General features: G+C 58.5%; 1 protein-coding gene across 1 annotated transcript; it reads left to right on the top strand.

Annotated features, from left to right (window-relative positions):
• Positions 1–5,103: 5,103 nt before the first annotated feature.
• On the top strand, positions 5,104–22,233 carry WNT11 (Wnt family member 11). The gene is made up of 6 exons (XM_075546298.1): positions 5,104–5,380; positions 8,766–8,937; positions 15,379–15,614; positions 16,122–16,399; positions 18,869–19,161; positions 21,425–22,233. Exons 2-6 carry the CDS (start codon positions 8,855–8,857, stop codon positions 21,597–21,599), a joined length of 1,065 nt encoding a protein of 354 aa, XP_075402413.1. The 5' UTR covers positions 5,104–5,380; positions 8,766–8,854; the 3' UTR covers positions 21,600–22,233.
• Positions 22,234–22,899: the final 666 nt, after the last annotated feature.

The raw sequence follows: 22,899 nt of genomic DNA, 5'->3' as shown, positions 1-22,899 counted from the left end.
ATCCAGAGACCCAGGGAGAGGGATGCTTTCAACCAATGGAATTCCTGACTGGGACAGTTGGTGCCGCAGCCTAAGGGAAGGAAGGAGGTTCACACAGGCCCCAAGAGAGCAGCACGAAGCAGAGCTGAGTCTCGGGCAGCAGCTGCAGGGGCACAACCATGCTGCCAACAAGGCACTTCTGACTCAGGGCAACCCTGCAGGACAGGGCAGACCTGCCTCTGTGGGTTTCCAAGACTGACTCTTTCCAGGAGTAGAAAGCCTCATCCTTGCCCCTCAGAGCAACTGGTGGTTTCAACCGCTAACTCTGAGGTTAGCAGCCTGACACATAACCCACTGCAGCCCCAGGGCTCTCGCGACCCTATAGAATAGACCCTATGGAATATAAAAAACTGTTCCCTAGGGCTTGAACGGCAGTGGATTTGAACCGCCCACTTGCAGTCAGGAGCCCATCGCGTAACCCACTGTGACACCTGCGTTCCTTTCAGGTGACAAGCCCCCCGGGGTTTCTCCTGGCGGTGTGAGCCAGAGGAGGTCAGCTGCTTTGTGTCCGGAGCTGAAAGAGGCTGGAGACACACAAACATGGCCCCCTGAGCAGCCCAGGCTGCCTTGAAACCCTTTCGGAGGATGACCTCGCTAGACATACAGGTGGCACTCTGTCATGGGCACCCATGAAAGAAATCTCTTGACTGGCCCTGCCTCCTCCGAGCCTGCTCCTAAAACGACACCACCTCACCTAGGCAGTAGGCACAGGCGTGGGCTCCCCCCCTTGCTGAAGGCCCGATCTTGTGTGAACCCTGAGCAGGTCCGAGGCTCAGGTTGTTCATCTGCAGAACACTATGCGCCTCATCCCAGAGACTGGCACAGAACCTTCCTGGCACACTGTAGGCATCCTTCACTTCTTCCTAATGTTACGGCCCAACTCCCTGGAATAGGAATGGCATAGCGGCTGTTCCCATTTCACAGACAATAAAAGCAAGGATCACACAGGCTCAGTGACTTGCCCCAGGCAACACACTGGGTAAATGAAGGAGCTGGACCTGTGAGTTCAGATGACAAGCCTATGGTGATGGTTACATAATCTGATGTCAATTTGAAGTTAAGAGTGTAGGGGGGAGTATAGCCTGTCAATTAGGATACAGCCAATGAGGCCTCTGTGTGGACATGACCTTCTCCTGAGGATTCTGGGAACTCCTGGATTTCCTTGTTGGAGGCGAGAGACAGTCTGTCTCTCTCTCCTCACTCCCTGTGAGACATCCCTGTGGAGAAGACACATGGAGAGAGGCTGATGGAGCCACACCTGTGGAGCCAGAGAAGCCATGTGGAAACCCCTGCCAGCACTGAGATGCTTACAACGCCACTGGATCCATAAGACGTCCCATCCACTAGCCTGTTATCTTCCTGCACTCGTTGTCATTGAATGTGTTTCGTGAGTCTGAAGAGGACTTCACTGATTGGCATCAGACATATGGGCTAATATCGGACTTATGGACTTGATCTGGACTGGGCTGGGATGTTTTCTCAGTATTTAACTGCTCGTGTATATAAAGCTCTTTCTTATACACCTATGAGTGTCTCTGGAATTGTTTCTCTAGTCTCCCTGGACTAACACACCTACAGAGACCGGCCCTGCCCTGTACCCAGAAGCTGTCCTCTGGTTACCATGGGGCATGCCCAGCCCAGAGGGGGAGGAGGCGTCTGCCCACACACCGTGCCCTTCCGCCTGCCCAGCAGGGCCTTTTTTTTTTTCCTCCCAAAGGCACCCTTTAAAGAAGCCCTGGTGGCACACCGGTTAAGCACTCAGCTGTGAACCATGAGGTTGTTAGTTCTACTCTGTCACAAGGGATCAGTGTTAGCTGAAGCTAACTTGACTGCTAATGATGACAATATAGATGTCGTAGAAAATCGATGAGCAAAAGGCACCCATGGCTGGGGATGGGGGGTGTCTCATCCCACCTCCTACCTAGAAAATGAGGGGGTCTTTGCCCTGCCCTCCCCATCATGCCGAAACCACAAGAAACTCCGGGGAAGCCAGCCTGCCCAGTGGGTAGGGGGAGGGGAGGGAAGGCATTTGGGTGGGCTGCCCTGGCCGGGTGCACGGAACAGCCCAGGGCACAGGTAGGTCACCAGACATAAGACCCAGGTTCTAGAGCACCTTGGGAATTATCCAGTCTACCTCTCTCACTTATACACGGGTGGCTGGCACTCAGTGAGGGCCTGAGAATAATTACACAGTAACCTAGGGACAGGATTAAAGGGCCCAACCAGAGCTGTCTCACCCCCACCCATTCCCACAAAGGTTTGGGCCCCAACGGAGGGAAGCTGAGGTGGGTGGAGGGGTCAGGAGAGGTCTTCACCCCCCAAGGCCTTTCAGCCTGGGTGCCTTTCTGGGCAGCGTGCATGCAAGGGTGGGGGGTTTGGGGCTGACAGGAAGCCCGTCTGGACAATCAGATAAGCAGAATCACGGCAGGGGTGGGGGTGTAATAAAGGGGAGAAAGGGGAATGTATTAACCTCTACCCCAGTAGCCAAGCCCCCCACCCTCACCCCCGGCCTCCTGGGCTGCGCAGAGTAAAATAAGAATAGGGCAAGCCCATCTTGGACCAGCCGGAGTGGACTGAACTGACACACAGGGGCCTTGCAGGAGGGCTGGATAGCGGGAAGGAGGGACAGGGAAGAGCAGCTGGTTCTAAAGATGAGAAAAGAGTCTTCTTTTCCCAGATGTCTCCCAGAATTCCAGCATGTCCGAGCTGATTAAATACTCCCCACTGTACAAATGGGGAGACTGATCTTGTCCCTACAGATTTCCTAGCTGATGCCCTTACTTGGTCATAGCCCCTTCCAGAGTGGGGCTTCCAGTCTGAACTGATCCTGGGGTCCCACTGAAGGGCAGGACCCAGCCGAGTGGCTGAGAGTGGCCAGAGGGGCCAGGGCTGGGCTGTCGGAGCTCTGGGACCTCACCTGGTTTCTGTTCACCCCAACTCCCTAAGGGACCTCAGGAAAGGGAGCGTTCTTCTCCCATCTGTTGGGGAGGGAGTACCAGAGAGACCTGGGTTCCAATACAGCCTGCATGTGAGCCTCAGATGTCACATCTGTGAAATGAGGGTGCTAATCCACCTTGGAAGATGCTGAATTGGATGAGATTGTCTTCATTCTCATTTACCCATGAAAAAACAAAGGCTCGGGAATTTAACTCAAGATCATGCAGCTCAAAATAAAATAGGGGCAGGGGTGCAGGAGAAGGGAGGAGGAGGTGAAACACATTTTTAGAGTTGTGGACCTATTCTGTGTGATACTGCTAAAGTGGACATAGAAAATTCGGAGTTTCCAAAACCCAGAGGACCACACTACACAAGGAGTGAGCCCTAATGTAGACTTGGGCATGATGAACACGTAGCACTGGGGCAAACGTCCCGACTACACAAATGCAGATGTTCCTAAGAGAAGAAAAAGGCCAAGATGGAGGATAGGAATTGTACTTTCTTTGTCACTTCCCTGCAAATAAACCTAAAACTGCTCTTTAAAAGCAGTCTATGAAAAAAAAAAAAAGTTTGGTCAAAGCCATTCTTGGGCTCTGTTTCTCCTCCAACCAGAAGTCTGTCTGGCTGGCGTGCAGCATATGCAGATGTTTGGAGATCTCAATTCTCAAATGTGCGAAAAATGGGGTTCAGAGAGGGGGCCGTCAGGCAGAAGGCTCCTATGGGGAGTCTTGCGCACACACACACACACAAACACACACACACCTCAGCCACTTAAGTGAAGCACACTTAGTGCCCCACTCTGAGACACCAACCCACGCAAAAGTCCAAGCCTGTCCATAGCATTCATAAGGGGGTGGGCCTCGAAGATGCAGGAGATAATGGGGTGTCCTTGCGTGTGCTCACAAGAACGCTCCTGGGACCATGTGTAGCTGTATACACACACTTGGTGGATCACGCTTGGGGCTATATGACCCCCTGTGGGTATGGAGAGCCTGTGTTAGTGCATAGCTTAGCTGGGGTCCAGCTTTGCGCTCTCTCTTGTCTCCATGACAAGCAGATGGCCATCTCACAGATAGGTGCTCCTGAGGTGTGGTCATAAGACATGTGCAACAATCTCCCTAGTGTGTTTGTAAGCATTTGTGGGGTGGTATGTCCTAGCCCTGGTTCTAGAAGGGCTGGGTGTATGTGTGTGCGTGTGTGTGTGTGCACGCGCATGTGTGGGTCTGGGAGTCTGCTATGCACACTGGGTGCCTAAACATACCTGCAACCAGGTGTAGGGCAGCCTGTGGGTCCCACTTTGCAAGTATCTGCACAGAATGGAAGAAAGAGCCTCAGGCATTTTGTGAGACCACTTCACTGACTCTCCAGTCCCCTCCAGTCAATAAATTAGGCCATCTTGGGGAACAACCTGGAATTGGAGTTCTTAGGAGTTCACAGGCCAATGAGAGTGCAGCACCTGAACTGGCTGGCAATCAGCAATCCCCCTGGGTGGGGATCAGCCTTGGGAGCCAAAGCTCCCACCCAATCCTTCCCTGGTAGGTGACCCTGGAGGCATAACTGCAGCCCAACACAGGTGTTTCCTGGAGCTACCTTGAAACGCGGTCCTCTGCTGGTGTTGTGGGAGCCAAGGTGCCCAGACCGCTCCCCAACCCCCCACTCACCCTAGGGGCTAGGACGCTTAGCTCATAAAGTTTACAAAGGGCAGCTTGCTGGACCCCGTTCCTTTGAGGCCAAGAGTAATGGGGAAATCACGCTGAGGACCATATCCAGGCTGAGATCTAGTTCGTCGGATTGCCCTGAGCCTCAGTTCCTACCTCGGTAGAAAGGGATGGGCTGACGTTCCCTGCGGGTGGCTGTGAAGATGCTAGGCATCTTTGTGGCAGGCAAGCAGCAGACACAAACGTCAGCTCTATCTAGCCAGCCTCCCTTTTTAACTAGTCCAGGTGCCAGGGCCTCCCTGGCAGCCGCCGCGGCCGGCGCCTAGTCCGTGGGGTCCACCGAGACCCCGCCCCCGCCGCGAGCGGGCGGCCCGCGCCACCCGGTGGGGGCGCGCTGACGTGGGCGGATCAAAGTGGCCGCCCGCGCCTTATAAAGCAGTCCCAGCGCCCTGCACAGGAGAGCGCGCCCGGCTTCTGGGAGAGCTCACGCGGGCGGGCGGGCGAGCGAGCGAGCGCAGGCAGGGAGAGTCGAGCGCAGCCGGGAGCAGCCCGCGTCCGCCGCAGACTCGAGTCCGCCCAGAGGCGGCCCCCGCTGGCCGGGATCGCGGGCGTCCTTCTCCGGTCACTTTTCGAAGAGGGCACGCTTGCCTCCTGCACAGCCCCGAGTGCGCCCCGGCCCGCTGGGGCCGCTCTTACAGCTCGCAGAGCCGGCCGGGGCAGCGGGGGCCCGGCGAGCGCCCTCGGAGGTGAGCACTGGCCTCGGCGGGCGGACGTTCTGCGGGGACCCTCTGAGATTGGGAGCTCCCGATCCCGAGGGGTGCGGAGCTTCTCGCACCCTCAGCGAACCCCTTGGGTACCCACTCCCCAGGGTGCTAACAAAGCCCCAGTTGGTGTGTCTCTGCAGCTCCTGCGATGGAGCGCAGCTTCTGGGGGCTGGGGGTGGAGGAGTTAGGAGGGTGCATGATGGAGGGTGGGCTGTGCAGTTCCTATCCGCGACCCCAAGTCTTCCCTAGTCTGCTGCCCCCTCCTCTCTACGAGTCGACCCCCTCTCTTCCCTGCGGCGGGCGGATGAGGTCACGCCCTAGACATCCCGGGGGTGGGAGACTTGGATTCCCGGCTAAGGGTGTGTGTGGCCAAGTGGGAGCGAGGGGCCAAGGGTAGAGAAATTCGGCAGCTCCTACCGCCTCTTAAGCCACCAGTTGGGTAGGGGTGGGGGTGGGGAGCCGCTGTCTCGCTTTAAGAATAGCCCCGTAGGCGGCGGGGGAGGGGGAGAACCCGGGGTTTGTTTACGGACCTGAGCTCGAGGCTGGGGAACAGGGAGGGGAGTCCGGCCCTCGTCCTCGCGGCGCATCTGGCTGAGCTCGCATGCAAGCCTCACACCCCTTCCCCGACGCCGAGGTGCCACCAGTCCTTTGCTGTCCTGGGGCGCGCAGGGTCCGGCTCCAGCGGACTGGTAGAAGCGAAATACCCCCAGCTTCCCCTGCTCTTATCTGTCCGCTCTCAAAATAACGCGGCCCGGGTGACCTGGCGCACAGTGTCCGTCGCAGAGCTGACAGATCTCGCAAGACTCGGGGCTGGGGTCAAAGCCGGGTTACGGGACCGGCCTCGCCCCGCCTCGCAGGTAACCTTGAAGCGGTCTCTAGGTGTCACCCGCCCGCCAGCTCGGCTCCGGGCGGCACGCGGCGCGGCCCGAGGCTTCAGGCCTGCGGGCGCGGACCTTCCGCCCCGCGAGCGCACGGCCCCCGCGCCGGCGGCGTTCGCAGCGGAGGCTCTACAGGTAACTGCCGGCTTGGTTTCCAGGAACTCCCAGAGCCCAAGCCTTACAGCCACCTGTTGGCCGAGCGGGGCTGCAGCGGCGCCAGCTTGTGCGCAGCCTGCGGCGGCCCGGCTCCCCGGCGGGGTGGCCGGGGCCTTTCCCCCAGCGGCGATAGTAGAGTCCACGTAGCGCTCGGAGGATAGCGCACTCGGGTGGCCGCGGTGGGCGCACGTCGCGCCTAAGCCCCAGGGAGGAGGCCCTGCGCCGGACCAGCAGCTCCGAGCTCAGCACAGCCCGCGGGCGTCTGATAGAACGACCGGAGCCGCGGGGCACTTACTCCAAGCCCCGCGCTAGACCCGGCCCCCGAGGCCCAGTAAGAAGAGTCAGTCTCGGGACGCGGGCTGTGTCTGCGGTCCCCATCTCGAACCGGAGCGTCGCGCCTCCTAGCGGGCCAGGAGCGCGAGCAGCGGGTGCGCCCTGGCCCGCGGGAAGCAACCGAGGGTGCCCCGGGCCCCACGCCGCTGTCCCGGACGCGCGCGGGCAGATGCTTGCTAGGGCGGCCAAGGGAGAAGCTCCAGACCGCTGGGGCCTCTGAGACAGTCGCTCGGGTAGCTGGTCACCCGATCGCCTTGGTCCGCGAGTGTCCCAGGCAGGCGGCCACCCTTCTCTCTGGGTGAGTTGGGCTGGGCAGGGATCTCCTGTGTGAGCCCCCAGCCCCCTTGCCTTCTCCTCCGCTGGTGCAGCACCAACCTCCTCCCCACCCAGGAGTGATGGGCACCATTGGGGTAGGGGGTAACAGGGGAGACAGATAGTAATTAGATCTTTGACCCACCCCATTGCCCATCTCCAGGTGACAGTTTTTGCCCATTCTGAATAAAGTGGTGAGCCTGTAGGGCAGAGGGTTTGGACTCATACAGGGTGGGTGGGAAGAGGGGGCGCAGTTACACTGACAGCCTGTAGAGACCCCCAGACTTGCCCAGCGCCCGGCTTGGGCGCTTTCCTTGGGGGTTCTGAGGAGGATGGGGGTGGGGACATGTAACTCGGAAGTTTCCCTTGTGTCATGCTGGAAAAACGTCAGAAACCAGCAGGCCTTCACATCCGCATGTGTTTACAGCACACACATGCACGCAGGTATACGCAATCGCGAAAACATGTTAGCCAGCAGGGAGTTCCAGGGCCCGCAAGCCAGCGGAAGCCTGCGGAGATCTCAGGGGACGCTTCCTCTAGTCTCGGCCCCTTGTTTTTGAGGAACCGTACGCGTTTCCAAAGGGGTACTGCAGCGCTCGCCCTAGCTCTTGCAACCAGATGAGAATCTCCCCTCCTGCTCCAGCGTCCCCCACCTCCACCTCCACCGGCAGCCGGCGCCTCCTCTTTCCGACTCCCCCAAACCCTTTGGAAAGGAATCTCTTTGTCTCTGCTGCTCCCCGGGGGAGAGGGGCCGGGCTGCGTGTGACTCCGGGCGAGCCAGGTGTTAGTAAATTTGGGAGAAGCTGGAAAGGGAGTTAATGAGGTGAGAATGAAGAGGGGAAAGGAAAAAGCCGCAGAAAGAGGCCGGAGGGCTGCCCGAAGGCGGGGTCCGGGCTCCTCGCGGCCGAGCGCGCCGCCTGGCGGCCGGAGGCGCGTCTCGCTGCCCGTGCGGGTCCCGCCGCCGCACCGAGCGCCCAAGGTTGGGGGGGTGGGGGGGCGAGAGGGACCGGCTGGAGAGGGTCTGGGGCTCTGGGCCCTAACAGCTCCTCTGCACCGAGTTTTGCTCCTAGTGGCTCATCCTCCCCTTCGCCGTCCATGGAGCGCATGCCCAGCGCAAGTCTCATTCCCTTCTTTTCTCTTGGGGCCTGATTCCCCGGCTCTCTGGGCCTCAGTTTCCCCATCCAGGAGATGGGGGACAGTGGTAGTACCTATCTCACTGAGAAGCCGGGAGTGTCAGGTGCCTAGTCTTTATAAGAGCTAATTGTTTATTGAGGGCCGGGAGGGTAAGAATCGAATAATGTAATAACGAATAATCAGTATTACGGGGCCCAGAGCCTGCGCCCCGGGCCCTCCTCGCCCGCGGCCTCCTCCTCGCCGGTGTGTCCACCTGGGTTTCGACCTCCCTCCGCCGCCAGTTCTTCGCGCGCCTCAGTTTGCGAGGTGCTCCCTCTCCCCGCTCTCTCCTGGCGTCCCGGGTCCTCGCGCTCCTCGCCGCGCGGCGGGGACCTCGGGCGGCGCGCGCAGGGCCGTGCCCCGGCGGCACCCAGGTAATTCGAGCTGGCCTGAGGGAGGCGACGCCCGCCGCGCGCCCAGCCTCCGTGGGCCCGACCCCTCCTTTGTAATTTGAATAAAACGTCCCCCGCCCAGCCAGTCGCCTTAACCCTCCGCCTCCGCTCTCCCCGCTGCAGGCGGCGTGCGCGCAGGAGGAGCAGGGTCTCCGGGCGCTGCTGGACTTCGGCGCGGCTCCCCAAGGGTCCGGCGTGCCGGGCGCGCAGCGATGAGGGCGCGGCCGCTGGTCTGCGAGGCACTGTTCCTCGCCCTTGCCCTGCAGACCGGCGTGTGCTATGGCATCAAGTGGCTGTAAGTAGGGGCTCCGCGTCTACACGTCGGGCCCCGGGACGGGCGGCTGGGGTGGCAGAGAGAGTTAGGGGGACCCCTGGCACAGGAACTGGCGAGCACGCCCAGGAGCCGGGAGCTGAACTTGGCGTGGGGGTGGTAGGCAAGTCATCCTTCCTAAGCCTCCCTTTCCCCCCTCTGTGAAATGGGGGGACGGTCACCCTTGCCCCCAGGGCGGTGGGGCTGGGGTGATGAAGCATGAGGGAGCCAGGCAGCTATGGAGCTGGAAACAGACCCTTCAGGGGCGCACAGCCCAGAGGGTTTGCCACCTGGTATTGTGCTTGCTCTGACCCCAGCAGGAGGTCCTCAAACACAGTCCAGACCTCTTCACTTGGGTGACCTTGGGGATGTCACGTCTGTGGAAGCCGCGTTCCCTCCTCCTCCGTCAAAGGAGGGTAGGACGCACCGGTCAGATCAGATGAGAAGAGGCTCATGAAAGAACGTCATAAACAGGCATGTGCTGTGCACATGTGACCGGTCTGCCTGCAGATATAAATTAATGGAGGAATTGGTGGGAGAGCGCTCCCTTCGGCCCCATCGGGGGCCAGGGCTGGTGTCTAGGGAGAGGGGAGTGGGCAGTAAACCCAGCCCCTTCCTGGAGGAAGGTAGGGAGAGATAAGCCCAGGCCGTAAATAACTCTGAGCTGGGCAGAAGTGTCCAGGGGCCTTAGAAGAGACCAGAGTGGTGGGGGCCCAGAGGAGAGGGAGTCCACCTGGTGGGGGGCCTAGACTTCAGGCTCAGAGGAGACTTTGAAAGTGGAAGTACCTCTAGGCTGGGCCTGAGAAATTGCTTGAAGCTTGGCAGGCTGGACAGTGTCAGGAAGAGGGTACTTTGAGGTGTAGGGGGAGTTGGGGGGGGGGTCGAAGCTTGGAGCTCCTGGAGCAATAGCCAGGGAATTTGGGGTGGGGGCAGGGAGCAGCACAGATAAACTGGAGGGAACACATGATGGGGACTGGGAGGGTCAGTGGACTGGGATTAATTGGAAGATGAGATAGGTCAGGGCTGGGCAGCCAGTAAACAGTCTCAAGGTCATCAGCCCTACTGCGGCTGAGTTATCGATTAATTGGGGATTCAAGAAGGGGACCCCATCTTACAGTTTCTAGTTTGTCAGGAGAAAGCCTGGGCTCCGTGGTCTCCCAGCCCTGGGGCACCAGCTTTCCCCAGATCTCTCTAAGGAACTTTATGGGGGACAGTTTAAGGCCTCCTCTCCCCTGCCACCGTTGTACAGATGAAAACACCAAGGGAGGCTTGGGATTTTCTGAAGAACTCAGGGAATATCAGGGGTTGAGAATCATGTTTGGGTGGCACCATCTGCTCCTGAGAACATTGGGGAGCGGCACTGCTGTTACCCCAGTCCTGCAGTGGGTAGATGGAGGCTCTGAGAAGTACGTGTGACTCCTTCCACCTCCCCAAATTGGCATGCATGGGAGAGGTCCTAGAGTAGATGACTGGCTAACCCCTACCCCCACATGCCACTCCTCATGCTGTCCCAGAACTGGGGACAACTAAAGAAGCCCCTGCCCTAAAGAGGCTCACAGCCTTTTGAGGGATGTCTGACATGCAAACACCACAAATGAGAGCCCAGAGTGGAAGTACTACACACCTCCGAAAAGCATCGGCAAAGACTTTATTGGGAGGGGACTTTGGGTCTGGGGCTTTGAAGGATAAGTAGGAGTTGAATAGACAGCAGTGAGCTGTGAAACAGGCGCAACACCTGAAGTAATAACTTGAGCAAAAGTTGCAGTGTCTGGACAGTAATACATTGAAAATTCCAGGGCGTTGGGAGGCTAAGAGTCAATGCCCCAGAATAGTATTGTTGTGATTTGCCAGGTATTGCTTCTAAACTTTAGCTATCTAATCTCGATAAAAGTCCTATGAGATAGATGATATGTTCACCACTACCACCACTACCCCCAATCCATGTCACAAATGAGACTAAGGTACAGAGAGGTTGCAGGACTTACCTGGTGATTGGTGACTGTGAGATGGGAATCCAGGCAAGCAGTTTCTATGGAGACAAATAGTATGTAGTGATGAGACTCTTGCTAGAGCTTCAGATAGTGGGGGAAGCCCGGGAAGGAATGGAGCCAGAGGACAGCGAGCCAGTCACTGCTGTCCGAGTCTTAGGTGGATCGATAAAGGCGTCCTGGCAGGATGGTGGGTTAAGTGCGGGGCTGCTAACCAACCACAGAGTGCATACCCACCAGCCTCTCTGAGGGAGGAGGACCACCCAGGTATGGAGATGGACTGGGGGTCTCAGGAAGAGAGGGGGGGGGATGATGGCCCCATGATGGGTGGCTGCCAAAGCCAGTCGTCAAGCTGGTGTGACCCTAAAAAAAAGCTGTCACCAATGGAGGCTGCACATGGGTGGCGGGCATGAGACAGGACAGATGGGGAAACTGAGGCACCAGGATGAGCTGTGACTTGCCCAAAGCCACTGAGTGAGTGAGAGACCCAAGCAGAGTTGGAATCCAGGTCTCATGCCCTGGTCCCGAGCCCGTTCCAGGAGACCCCCAACCCTGGAATGAGAGATGCCCTCCGTGCCCAGGCCTCCCCCACAGACCCCTGACACAGGCTTCTCCTGTGAACTCTCTCTCCCCTCTGTTCTTCTTCTGTCCCTTCTTCACCCTCTCCCCCCTGCTCCCACCCCCAGATAAACCAAAATGTTTTCAATTAGGGGGTCTGCTGAAGTGAGGCAGGCCCAGCAAGATGTCCAGACGGGCAACTCCCCAGCTCTAATCCTTGATTACCTCCCCAAGGGGGGCTTAGTTAGAAACGGTCATTACCACTAATTACCAGATGACTGAGTGGCCCTCCTCCCAGTGGAATGTTGCTGCACAGCCTCCTGCAAGCACCCTGCTCCCTTGCTGGCTGCTGGTGGCTCAGTTCATGGCTGGGGCACCCCCACACTGCCCCCCCCACAGCAAGTCCCTGGTTTCTGCACCCGCCCCCTCAGCCCACCAGGGGTCTCCCCAGTAACTTCCTGTTTGCCCTCTTTGCCCTGGGGAAGCCTGTCAGTCACACCAGTGTCTCTTGACAATGATAGAAAAGCAGGGACTCCAGGAGGGCCCCCTAAGCAGAGCCCAGCTCCAGTCCTTGCCAGGGACAGAGGGGGGAGGTGGGGTGGTGGTTAGGGGGTAACCCCAAGGGAAGGTGTGGCGGGTACTCTCCCAGGTCTTGGTGGGAGCAGGAACAGAGGGGAAAGCAGAGGAAGTAGTAGCCCCTTTGTCTAACTGGCCTCCCCCCTGGGGGGGCTCGGTCCTGGGCATTTGGGGGCTGTTGTTTTATTAGCTGCATCTCATGGAATCATTCCCATTTGACAGCAGAGAAAATAGGTTGGGGGCAGGCTACGGACTGGGAAGGGAAGGGAAGGAGGTTGCGCAAGGGTGGGAGGCAGAGCAGGCTCAGGACAGACTAGGTGTTGATGGCTCCAGCCCAGTGCTCAACAGAGAGGGGGCCCAAAGGACAGGAGCAGGCAGTCCTAGAGCCCCAGGGGGAGGCCAGCTTCTGGTCAGGCCTCAGGACCAGTCTCTGTACAAAGAGCATGTCATGATGTCCGCCAGGCCAGCACCTCTGGGCCTTGTGAGAAGGACTGCAGTTCCTGTGTGTGTGTGTGTGTGTGTGTGTGTGTGTGTGTGTGTGTGTGTGTATACGTACCTACAAGTGCTGCTGGGTGGAGGTGCCAAATGCTGACTCATGGCTGCTCCCTGTGGTTTCTAAGACAACTGTGGATGGGAGTAGAAAGCCCAGTCTTTCTCCCATGGAGTTTCTGGTAGTTTCGAATTGGCCACTATTCAGATCACAGCCCCACTTATAACCACTACGCGACCTGGACTCCTTTTTGGGTGGAGGAGCTGGGGCTGTTAAAAACCAAGAATCGCCCTGAGGTGGAGACTGCAGGGGATGGAATCCCACAGGAGGGTCCTGGACCCCAGTGTAGGCAGTCTCCAGTCCAAAAGCCAGCACGCACAGGCAGGGTTGGGTTGGGGCTTTTCCCTGTGCTGGGTCCTGGGGGCCACATGTGCTAGACCTGCCTCTTCGCACGGTGCGGGGATCAGAGGCTGGGTCACGGTTCACCGTGAGGGGGGCCGCTCAGGACAATTGTTGCAGACAAGCCGGGTTGTGTGTTCCTCTCTTCCCGCAGGAGCCTCAGCCTGCTCCCTGCATCTCTGGGAAGGTCCCTATTTGGGTGGCTTTAGGGTAGGCAGGGAAGGATAGAGAACCAGAGGCAGGAGGAAGTAAATTAGCCTCGAGACTCAAAATGAACTCCACTGCCATCGAATCGATTTTGACTTGTACTGAGCCTATGAGAAGAGTAGAGCTGCCTCTGTAGGTTTCTGCGAGTATAACTCTTTTCAGGAGCAGAAACCTCATCTTTCACCCATGGAGCAGCTGGTGGGTTGGACCTGCTGGCCTTGTGATTCGCAGCATAACCCACTACCCCACCGGGCTTGGGTGGGGGGGACCTTAGGCACCATTTCATAGAACCTGTACTATCGCATTCAGAGCTGACAAGACCCTGACAGCACAGGGAGTCCCCCATTTGTAGCCGATGGCCCGACAGGCAGCCTTGTACCCAAGATTACACAGCACTTAGAGGGCAAAGCTTGAGCTAGAACTCCCGTATCTTCTGACTCCCTCTAGTATGGTCCTGGATTTGCCTTAGCACAGGGGCGGGGAAACCTACCTGTGTATGTTCCAGATGCTTTACAGGTATTCTCAAAGGCTTGCTGTAGCCTTCTGAAGTAGAGTTAAGCATCTCCCTGTCATCGATGAGGACCCCGGGGCCCAATGGGGTTGGGATACTGACCAAGGTCACACTGCCCGTGCGCTAAGCCCGAGCTCTTCCCTGGAACACAAGCTGGGACATGGCCTTGTACCTGGTCAGGGGTCTCTCCAGCCCTTGGACCAGGGACTTGCTGAGGAAGGGGGGGGGGCTGCATCATGCTCCTTGCCAGATGATCCTGGGAGAGCAGGTGCTTAGGAGAAACAGTCCACACTCAGGCAGTGGTTGCAGCCAAGGGAAAAAGCTCTCTGCATTAGGAAGATGCTCCAGGCTGCGGGGGGGGGGGGGGGGGGGGAGTGAAGGCAGGGAGAGTCTGGTCTACCCTATTTCTGTGTTCCTGTTTCACAGCCTGTTCCACAGCAGCCCTGGGCTGTCTCCCTCTGGGCTCCCCGGCTCTCAGCCCTGGACCTGGGTGAGGACAGCTGTTACCACACAGGAGTGTCACTCAGTCCTTGTGGCTGCAGATTAGCCTCCTCTCGGCCCACCCTGTCCCCAAAGGGTCTTTGCTGGGTTGCCCTGGGCATTCCTGATGTGGAGGGTGAGGGTGGGGCTGAGAGTGAGTGCATGTGGATCCCTTTAAGGGCTGGGGGTCCCTGTAACTTGTACTGCCCAATGAGGCTGCTTCTCAGACAATCCCCGGAGGAAGATAGTTCTAGAATGGAGCCATGCTCTGAGCGGAGCCCAATCTGGGAAGCCTTTGGGTCCTGTATCACCAGGGACCATAACCCCCCCTCCCCCGACCTCCACCAGTCGTGCCTGAAGTGGGAGTGAGGTTGGTCCTCCTCAAAGGCTCGGCATTTGCACTCCTCTCCACAGGGGGTACGTCCATGCTGTTCCCCAGGGAAGCCTTGTGTTTTAATATCGCACCATAGCCTCTTCTGGGGAATACAGCTTACAGCTATAGACGCCGAGGCCCAGAGACAGGCAGTGGGCTTTCTAAGATCTCGCAGGAAGTTACTGGCAGTCTGCCCAATCACAGCATAGATAACCATCTTTAGCATGTATATAGGACTTGCGACCTAAGAAGTGGGTTTAGTAGTAACATGGAAATACCTGGGTCTAATGGCTGGATGAAATAGCCATGGGGTCTTTTAGCTCAAGCTGCGGCACCTAGTGTGTGAATGACTACAACAGTGCAGCATTGAACACGGTGCCTGGCACACAGTCGGTGTGGAATGAATGACGTTTGTAATTCCAACTCCAGCTGTGTGAGCATCGAGGGGAGGGGTGAGTTGTCTGTGAACTTAACAACTGTTTACTGTCAGCACCAACTCAGCTCAACTCACTGCTGGCCAGTGGATCCTTTTGGTGGCATACTGGGTCCTGCACTGGGCAGCTGACCATAAGGTCGCCGATTCGAACCCACCAGAGGAGCGGAGAAAGATGAGAAACCCACAGGGGCCGTTCTACCGTCACCTATAGGGTTAGTGATCAGCACAGGGAGAGGTGCTCAAGTCACAGGGGAAGCCAAGACACTGCGCATGCTGGCGACTTGCCTTCTGGGGGTTCCTGGCTGTCTCCTGGTAGTCCCCGGCCCCTCAAACCACTCTGGAGAAGGCTGGGAGCAGTAGGGTAGTGGGAGGCAGCACCACCTCTTATGGCCTTCTGTCTGTCCTCAGGGCGCTGTCCAAGACGCCCACGGCCCTGGCGCTGAACCAGACGCAGCACTGCAAACAGCTGGAGGGCCTGGTGTCCGCACAGGTGCAGCTGTGCCGCAGCAACCTGGAGCTCATGCACACCATCGTGCACGCTGCCCGCGAGGTCGTGAAGGCCTGCCGCCGGGCCTTCGCTGACATGCGCTGGAACTGCTCCTCCATCGAGCTCGCCCCCAACTACCTGCTAGACCTGGAGAGAGGTACAGGAGTGCACATTGGCTGGGATGGGGGAAGACTGGATGGATGGATGGATGGATGGATGGATGGATGGATGGATGGATGGATGGATGGATTCACGACAAATTGATAGATGCAGATATTCATTAGAATAATGAATTAATAGACTTGTGAATGAATATGCATGTAAAATGGCCCCAACACAGTGCAGGAGCCAGGTGGGGTAGGGCAGGCAGGAGTGCCGCACTGTGAGTGTGAGAGCTCGCCCGGGAGTGGGAGAATGGGGGCCTTGTGAGAGAGGCTACTGGCTCGTGGGAGTGAGCGTGAGCTGGTGAGTGTATTTGTTGTGGGAGACTCTGTGGGGGGGTGGGGGGGAGACTCTATTGCTGCTCTCTGCCTGCATGATGGTCACAGTCCCTGCCCAGTGCCCACTCGGACTCCATACTTAGCCCTACACAGTCAGGCCAGGGTGGAGAGAGGCGTGGATCCAAGGTGGGGGGCACGGTGATCCTGAACCCCCTGCCCCACAGGGACCCGGGAGTCGGCCTTCGTGTACGCACTGTCGGCCGCCGCCATCAGCCACGCCATCGCCCGGGCCTGTACCTCCGGTGACCTGCCCGGCTGCTCCTGCGGCCCTGTCCCAGGTGAGCCACCCGGGCCCGGGAACCGCTGGGGAGGATGTGCGGACAACCTCAGCTACGGGCTCCTCATGGGGGCCAAGTTTTCCGATGCTCCTATGAAGGTGAAAAAAACAGGATCCCAAGCCAATAAACTGATGCGTCTACACAACAGTGAAGTGGGGAGACAGGTAACCACCCGCCGCCCCTCGGCCAGACCAGGGCCACCCAGTGTGCACTGATGGAGGGGTGGGGGCGGGCCCCTGACAGCCGGATTGACCCCTGCCCCAGCTGCTCTCTGCCTCCCTCAGCTCCTGGGTGGGTGCGGGGGTGGGTGTCGCACAATGTTGGCAGAGCAGACGCAGCCGAAGCTCTGAGTTCTGCCCCCGACTCTGGCTCTAACTTGCTGTGTGACCTGGACGGGCCACTCCCTCTCTCGCCTCAGCTGTAAATGGTGGGATGACGGGATGCTCCCCTGGGCCCTCTCCTGGGACCCTCGGGCTCTTCTTCAGGAGCTCTGAGCCAGGGGCAGGTGGAGAGGTGTGGAGAGGACTGGGGGGGTCACAGCGCCTTCAAATAAGGAGTTGTTTCCTGGGGTTTCTTGGGGGCTTTCTCCCCAGCCTCCAGCCCACCCAGCCTCAAAAGCACAGCGTCTCCCCAAGTTCATCATCATCCATCCCTCACCTCATCGCACAAAAGCCCGGAGGAGAGTGATGGCCTAAGTGAATCACTGGGTCTTTTTAGCTCTTGAAAATGCAAATAAAACCAGGCACCTAATTACTGTCGCTGCCAGTGGCCCACAGAATGGCCTTGATGGCAGTTGGGGGTGGGGGCGGGGTGTCCCTACCAGCAGCTCGGGCTGCCCGGCCAGTGTAGCATTCACTCACCCATCATCGCAGCCCTGCAGCCCTGCTCTGCCATGTCTCAGAGGCATAGGATGTATCACAAGGAGCCTGTCTGCTTGGCTGAGATCACACAGACAAGATGGAGCCTGGGTCTGTGGGACCCCAGGCCCTGAGACCCCCATGCCCTCACCTCCTCCTCCCACTGACCTCCCTCATGTGAGGGGCCCAGGGTGTCCAGGCCAGCCAGCCATGGCAGTTGGGGAACCTGAGGCTAAGTCACACTGTGGGTCTGTAACAAACCTGCCTGAGGACCCAGAACTTCTGCCCCCCACTCCCACCCCCCATGCTCTGGCACCTGTACCCAGAGCTGGGGGACTCAGCAGAACCCCTAAGAACCAGCCCCATGGCCTCTCTCTCAGTGCAGCTCACAGAGTGCCCTCAGCATCCGGGACCTCCCTGGGACCATCAACAACAGCTGCAGGGCCTGTACGGTGGCCCTCAGGAAGGCCCATCTCCCATATTCTGCTAAGGCACTGAGCATAGTTGATCTGTCCTTTGACTCAAAGCCTCTCCCTATTCCCGGAGGGTGGGCAGCCTCTGCTGCCAAGCTGTGCCCAGCCTATGCCAGGTTTTACACCCAGGTGGGCTCCCTCAGTCCCCTATTCCTGGCACTGTGTGGGGCTCATGCCCTGGCCGCATCCCCTCACTCTGTGCCTCAGTTTCCTCACCTCTTGGATGTGGGGGATAGACACAAATGACCTGGGAACATTGTAGCTCCTCACACAGGCCAGCCTCGCAGAGCCCTGAGCCCCTCGGCCTTCTCTTGGCGGCCCTGTGGGAGGGAGCCCAATGCCCCCTGGGGTTTCCTGCTGCAGCTGTGACTCTCCAGGGGCAGGAGGCCTCAACCTTCACCAGAGGCACAGCTTCTGTGTCACCAGGGCGGGGCAAAGAGGATGTTTAATGACACAAAGACCTTAGAAGGCATCAAGCTCTGTGCTCCTCCGGTACAGGTGGGGGAACTGAGGCCCTTGAAGCCAGTGGGCAGAGTCACTTCCAAAGCAGTTTCACCAAGCCTGATCCAAGCCTCCTCTTGCTCCACCCCAATTACTATTTAAACAGATTATTTAAAAACAGAAAACAAAAACTAATGCCAGTTTAACTTTCGTAGTTCACACAAGCCCTTCCTGCGTCCTCTCCTTTCACCCGCACAACAGCTCTGCAAGGTAGGGAGGCTGGGCCCACTGTGCACGTAAGACAACAGAGGCACCAGTGCCGAAGCGGCTTGTTAGGGGTCACCGGGCAGGAGGAGAAGCAAGCCGGCCAGGGGCCCTTGCCCCAGGCAATCACTTCTACCCTCTCTTCCCCCCTCCCTATCCCCCCTAACATTGCCCCATTCCTATTGGAGAAAACACGGAGCAGTCCCAGCTCTGTGAGTTTCTGGCTGGGCGGCCTTGGGCACGTGCTGAGTCTCTATGAGCCCATTTCCTCTTTGAAATGGAGGGAATAGCGACCCCTCCCTGGGAAGACTGACCCATTACCTGCTTGATGCTGTCACGTGGCAGAACAATATCCCTCGGGAGAGAGGAGGGTGGAACCTGCCACCCTGCACATGCCAGTGTCTTCTGCCCGCCTCTCTCAGCTGGAGGAGGAACAGCAGGCCCACACCACTTCCCAGCCTTAGAGCCAACAGGCTCCGTCACTTGAGGCCAAGAGGGGGTGGTGAGCCCCGAGGGCACCCAGCTACGAGGGCCAGGGTCCCGGGTGGGCCAGGGCGGAACTCTGGCTGCCCAGCCCGACGCCCTCCCCTATCCGCAGGCTCTCCGTGCCTCCCTGGAAGTGAAGTGTAAGTGCCACGGGGTGTCTGGTTCCTGCTCCATCCGCACCTGCTGGAAGGGGCTGCAGGAGCTGCGGGATGTGGCCTCTGACCTCAAGACCCGCTACCTGTCGGCCACCAAGGTAGTGCACCGACCCATGGGCACCCGCAAGCACCTGGTGCCCAAGGACCTGGATATCCGGCCCGTGAAGGACTCGGAACTGGTCTACCTGCAGAGTTCGCCCGACTTCTGCATGAAGAACGAGAAGGTGGGCTCCCACGGCACCCAGGACAGGTAAGACTGTGCGCAGCTGGCCTCCACTGGCGTTTGGGGTAGTGTACAGACCCCCTGCCCACCCGAGGGAGGTGGGCCCCTGGCGGGGGAGACAGAGTTGGGAAGAAGCCATGACTCATCTGGAGTTGGGAATGAATGGGCAGTCGCCATTAGTGCTCGGTGCAGAGGCCCATCGAGGCAGTGGGGGCTGGAGTCAGAGCAGGCTTCACAGAAGAGGGGGTTTTGAGGTGGGTGGGCTGTGGAGTCCAGAGAAGAGTTCACCCTGCTCACACAGAGGGTGAAGACATGCCAGGCTGAGGGGAGTGGGGCATGCAGTGGCCCCACACTGGGAATGAGGTGCCCTCAGTCCTCGTGGACAAGCGCACAGGCGAGACCCTGGGACTCCTCTAGGGTGGGGACATCTTCCCAATGGCCTGTGGACTCCGCATTTCTGGGCCATGTCCTGACCCTCACCCGGCTGTCCCATGGACTGCTGCTGGCTGCCACGGCTCCCCGGTCAGTGTCTAAAAGGCATCTCAATTTTCAAAGATACGATTTAGGGAGCATCTGGAGCTCTAACTTGCTCTGAAATGTTAGTCTGCCCTCCTGCTTCCTCTCCTCAAGAACCCCCCCCCCAGGGGCTCCCTGCTGCCTGCAGGTCCTGGTTTGCCCACCAGCCACCCCTGCCCACCAGCAGAGCCCTGTGCCCACTTCCTGTAGACCCTGCCCTGTCATACTGTCCTTTCCTTCTGCCAGGCTCAGCTGCAGATCACTGCCTCCCGAAGAGTCCTTGATCTGTCTCAGGGTCTGCCTGGGGCTTTTACCCTTGCCAGCGGCAGCCTCTTTCCCTCTGGGGAACCCCCCTCCCATCTCCTCTCCCCTGCAGTGATGTGATGGAGAGGGGTCCTAGCCCCCAGGGTCAGTGTGCCCGTGCTGGTGGGTGGACCTGGAGTGGCCCTCAAAGCCCAACAGAGCACGCGCTCAGTGAGCAAAAGAAGGCAGGAGAAACGTCCTACAACCCCCTCGCTGGACCAATGAGGACAAGGGGAGGTGGGGCCAGTGCCAGCCCGTGGCCCCCGGAAGTCTGCACGCTGCTCACACCCTGCTCCTCAGAGGCACAACCTTTGAGCAGAGTGAGGTGGGCTGGCATTCTCTCTAGGGGGTCTCCTCCTGCAGACCCCAGGGCCCCAGTCTCAAAGCTGAGGCCAGGGCCCCAACAGATGCCGATTCATCATGAGGAAGCCCCTCAATGGAGCCCACGACCCCCAAAGGGCCAGGGCTGCATTTCCCAGAGAGGAGTCTGCAGACTAGCCCTGTGCTGCTGTAGAACAGAGTTCTGCTATCGGATACACCTGGGACATCCTCTCTGGCGATTCACATAACCTGTGCCAGGCCCAGAGGATCCGGTGGGAAGGCTCTGGCTAAGCCGGTGTTTCCCAAAGGTGTTTGCTTGTGGGACTCTTTTATTGTGGACCCCCTAATAGCATTCCACAATATGAGCGTTCTCCAGGGTTGAAAGAATATTGAACCAGAGCGAGGGTGTCTGAGAACGCGTTTGGCACATAGTTGGTGCCCAGCCAGCATTTGCTTCCTCCGTAGCCCACAGCCCTGTCTCCAGGAGAGGGAGGGCCGATCTTGGGCTCGCTCCTCACAGCCAGGGCGGCAGGCTCAGAGGAGGCTCTGGCTCCCATCTGGAGGCCAGATTGAGGGGTCGGGTGGGCCTGAGTGAAGATGGAGCCAGGTCAGGCCTGTGAGACAGCCAGGGTGGGGGCCTGGACCCAGGAGGCTGGGGCAGCACTCTGAGTACCCAGAGCAGACAGAGGGTCTTCCTAGATCCAGTGAGGGGGCTGCGTTGTTGTGTTATGTTGTCAGTTCAGACCCTGAATGTGGCAGCTCCCCTCATCTGAGGCTCAGTTCCACCTCCAGAGGGTGGGGACCATACATACATACCATCAGTGGATGATAGATAGTCACAGGTGCCCAGAATTGCCATGGTGACAGTCACACCTCCCAGCAGCCCCCGCTGTTAGAAAGAAAGGTGTGCAGTTAGAACCCACCGGCAGTGTGACTTGTTTCCAGAAAGCCAGCACTGAGGGGGGGCCACACATTGAAGTTGACTTGAGGGCCCCCAGCGACACCACCCTGATTATCGAAGATTCCTAAAAGGTAGACTCCTTCCCAGGGAACCTGAGTCTGGGCCCCTGGCCGTTGGATAAGCGGGTTGAGTGGAGCAAGGCTCACCGACTCAGCCCCCTCTCCCGTCGCCCCCTCTCCCCACCTGCAGGCAGTGCAACAAGACTTCCAACGGCAGTGATAGCTGCGACCTCATGTGCTGTGGGCGAGGCTACAACCCCTACACAGACCGCGTGGTCGAGCGGTGCCACTGCAAGTACCACTGGTGCTGCTACGTCACCTGTCGCAAGTGCGAGCGCACCGTGGAGCGCTACGTCTGCAAGTGAGGCTCTGGCCGCTGCCGCCCAGCCTGGAGCACAGACGTCCCACCCTGAGGGCCCTGGAGAAACTCCTGTGGGCTTCACTTCTCACCCGCCCGCCCCAGGGCGCAGGCTGCACTCTGCCCGCACTTGGAAGCCACCAGGAAAAGAAGGCCTGTCCACTAAGGCTGATGGCTGGGACATCAAAGGAAATGGACAAGATTAAAAATAACTAAGCTGGCAGCAGAGGCCTGAGGGCAGGAGTGCCCACACAGCTGCCCTCCAAGCTGGTTTTAAGAAGCCAGGGGCATTCGCTTGGTGAGACTGGAATGGACTTGACCTTTTGCTTCTCGGGAAGGAGCCGGCCTGCCCTGGGAATGGTCTGCAGGCCTACAGCCACTGGGGCCCCCACCCCAGCCTCTGGCTCACCCCAGCCCCCCACCACATGGAACCACTAGCTTGGGTTGTAAATTTTTTTTTCCTTCCTCTGGGATGCGGGAGTTACAGAAATATTTATAAAACATAGCTGTTTCTTTGGGGTGGCTTGCCTCAATTCCTCTTTATATGTTATATATAAATATATAAAAATATATATATGATGATCTATATTTCAAACAAGCTTTTTAAATGGCTATAAGAAATAAATGCTGAGAGAACCCTTGCCCAGCCTGGCAGTTTCTGGCTCTTTAAGTGACCTCGGCAGACCCCAGGCGGGCTGCAGGGAGTACGCTCTGGTTACCGCCCGGCGGTCTCCTCTTGATGTGCCCGCCAGCCCCCACCCTGGGCTTCCTGCAAGATCTCTTGGTCAAGGGTGAGGACAGACGTCTTGAAACATAAGCCCAGCTGGCAGCTTCTTTGCTCCTTAGGGACACACACATGCACGCACGCACACACATGCATGCACGCAGAGCCTGGTCATGCTATTCAGACTTGCATGGCAAATACGACACGCTGGGTCTCTCAGGGGCAGTGCTGGGACAGGAGGGAGAGGCTGGGCCTCCTGAGACCCAGGAGGGGCTTGGTGGGGTGGACAAGTGAAGGGGACTGAGGCTTGGGCCAGGACACTTCCACAATGAGGTTGGGATGATGAAGAGGAGCTGACCAAGGAATATGTAAAGGCCAGAAAGATCAGGACACTAGAGGGAGGCCTGGCAGCCCAGGCAAGCCATGTCCCAGGCGCTCAGAGGCCCTGTCCCTCCCTGAGCCTCTGCTCTGTCCCCTGGTGTGAATGGAGAGTGTCCTCATGGCTTGGCCCAAGGGCTCAGGAGATAGAAGCCATTGTCTACCCATGTCTGCACAACGTGGGGCCATCACACGGACCAAAGAG

The sequence above is a fragment of the Tenrec ecaudatus genome, chromosome 4, assembly GCF_050624435.1.
Source record: "Tenrec ecaudatus isolate mTenEca1 chromosome 4, mTenEca1.hap1, whole genome shotgun sequence".
Lineage (NCBI taxonomy): Eukaryota > Metazoa > Chordata > Mammalia > Afrosoricida > Tenrecidae > Tenrec > Tenrec ecaudatus.
Note: the sequence above shows the minus strand (reverse complement) of the source record. Positions and strands in the feature narration are given on the sequence as shown.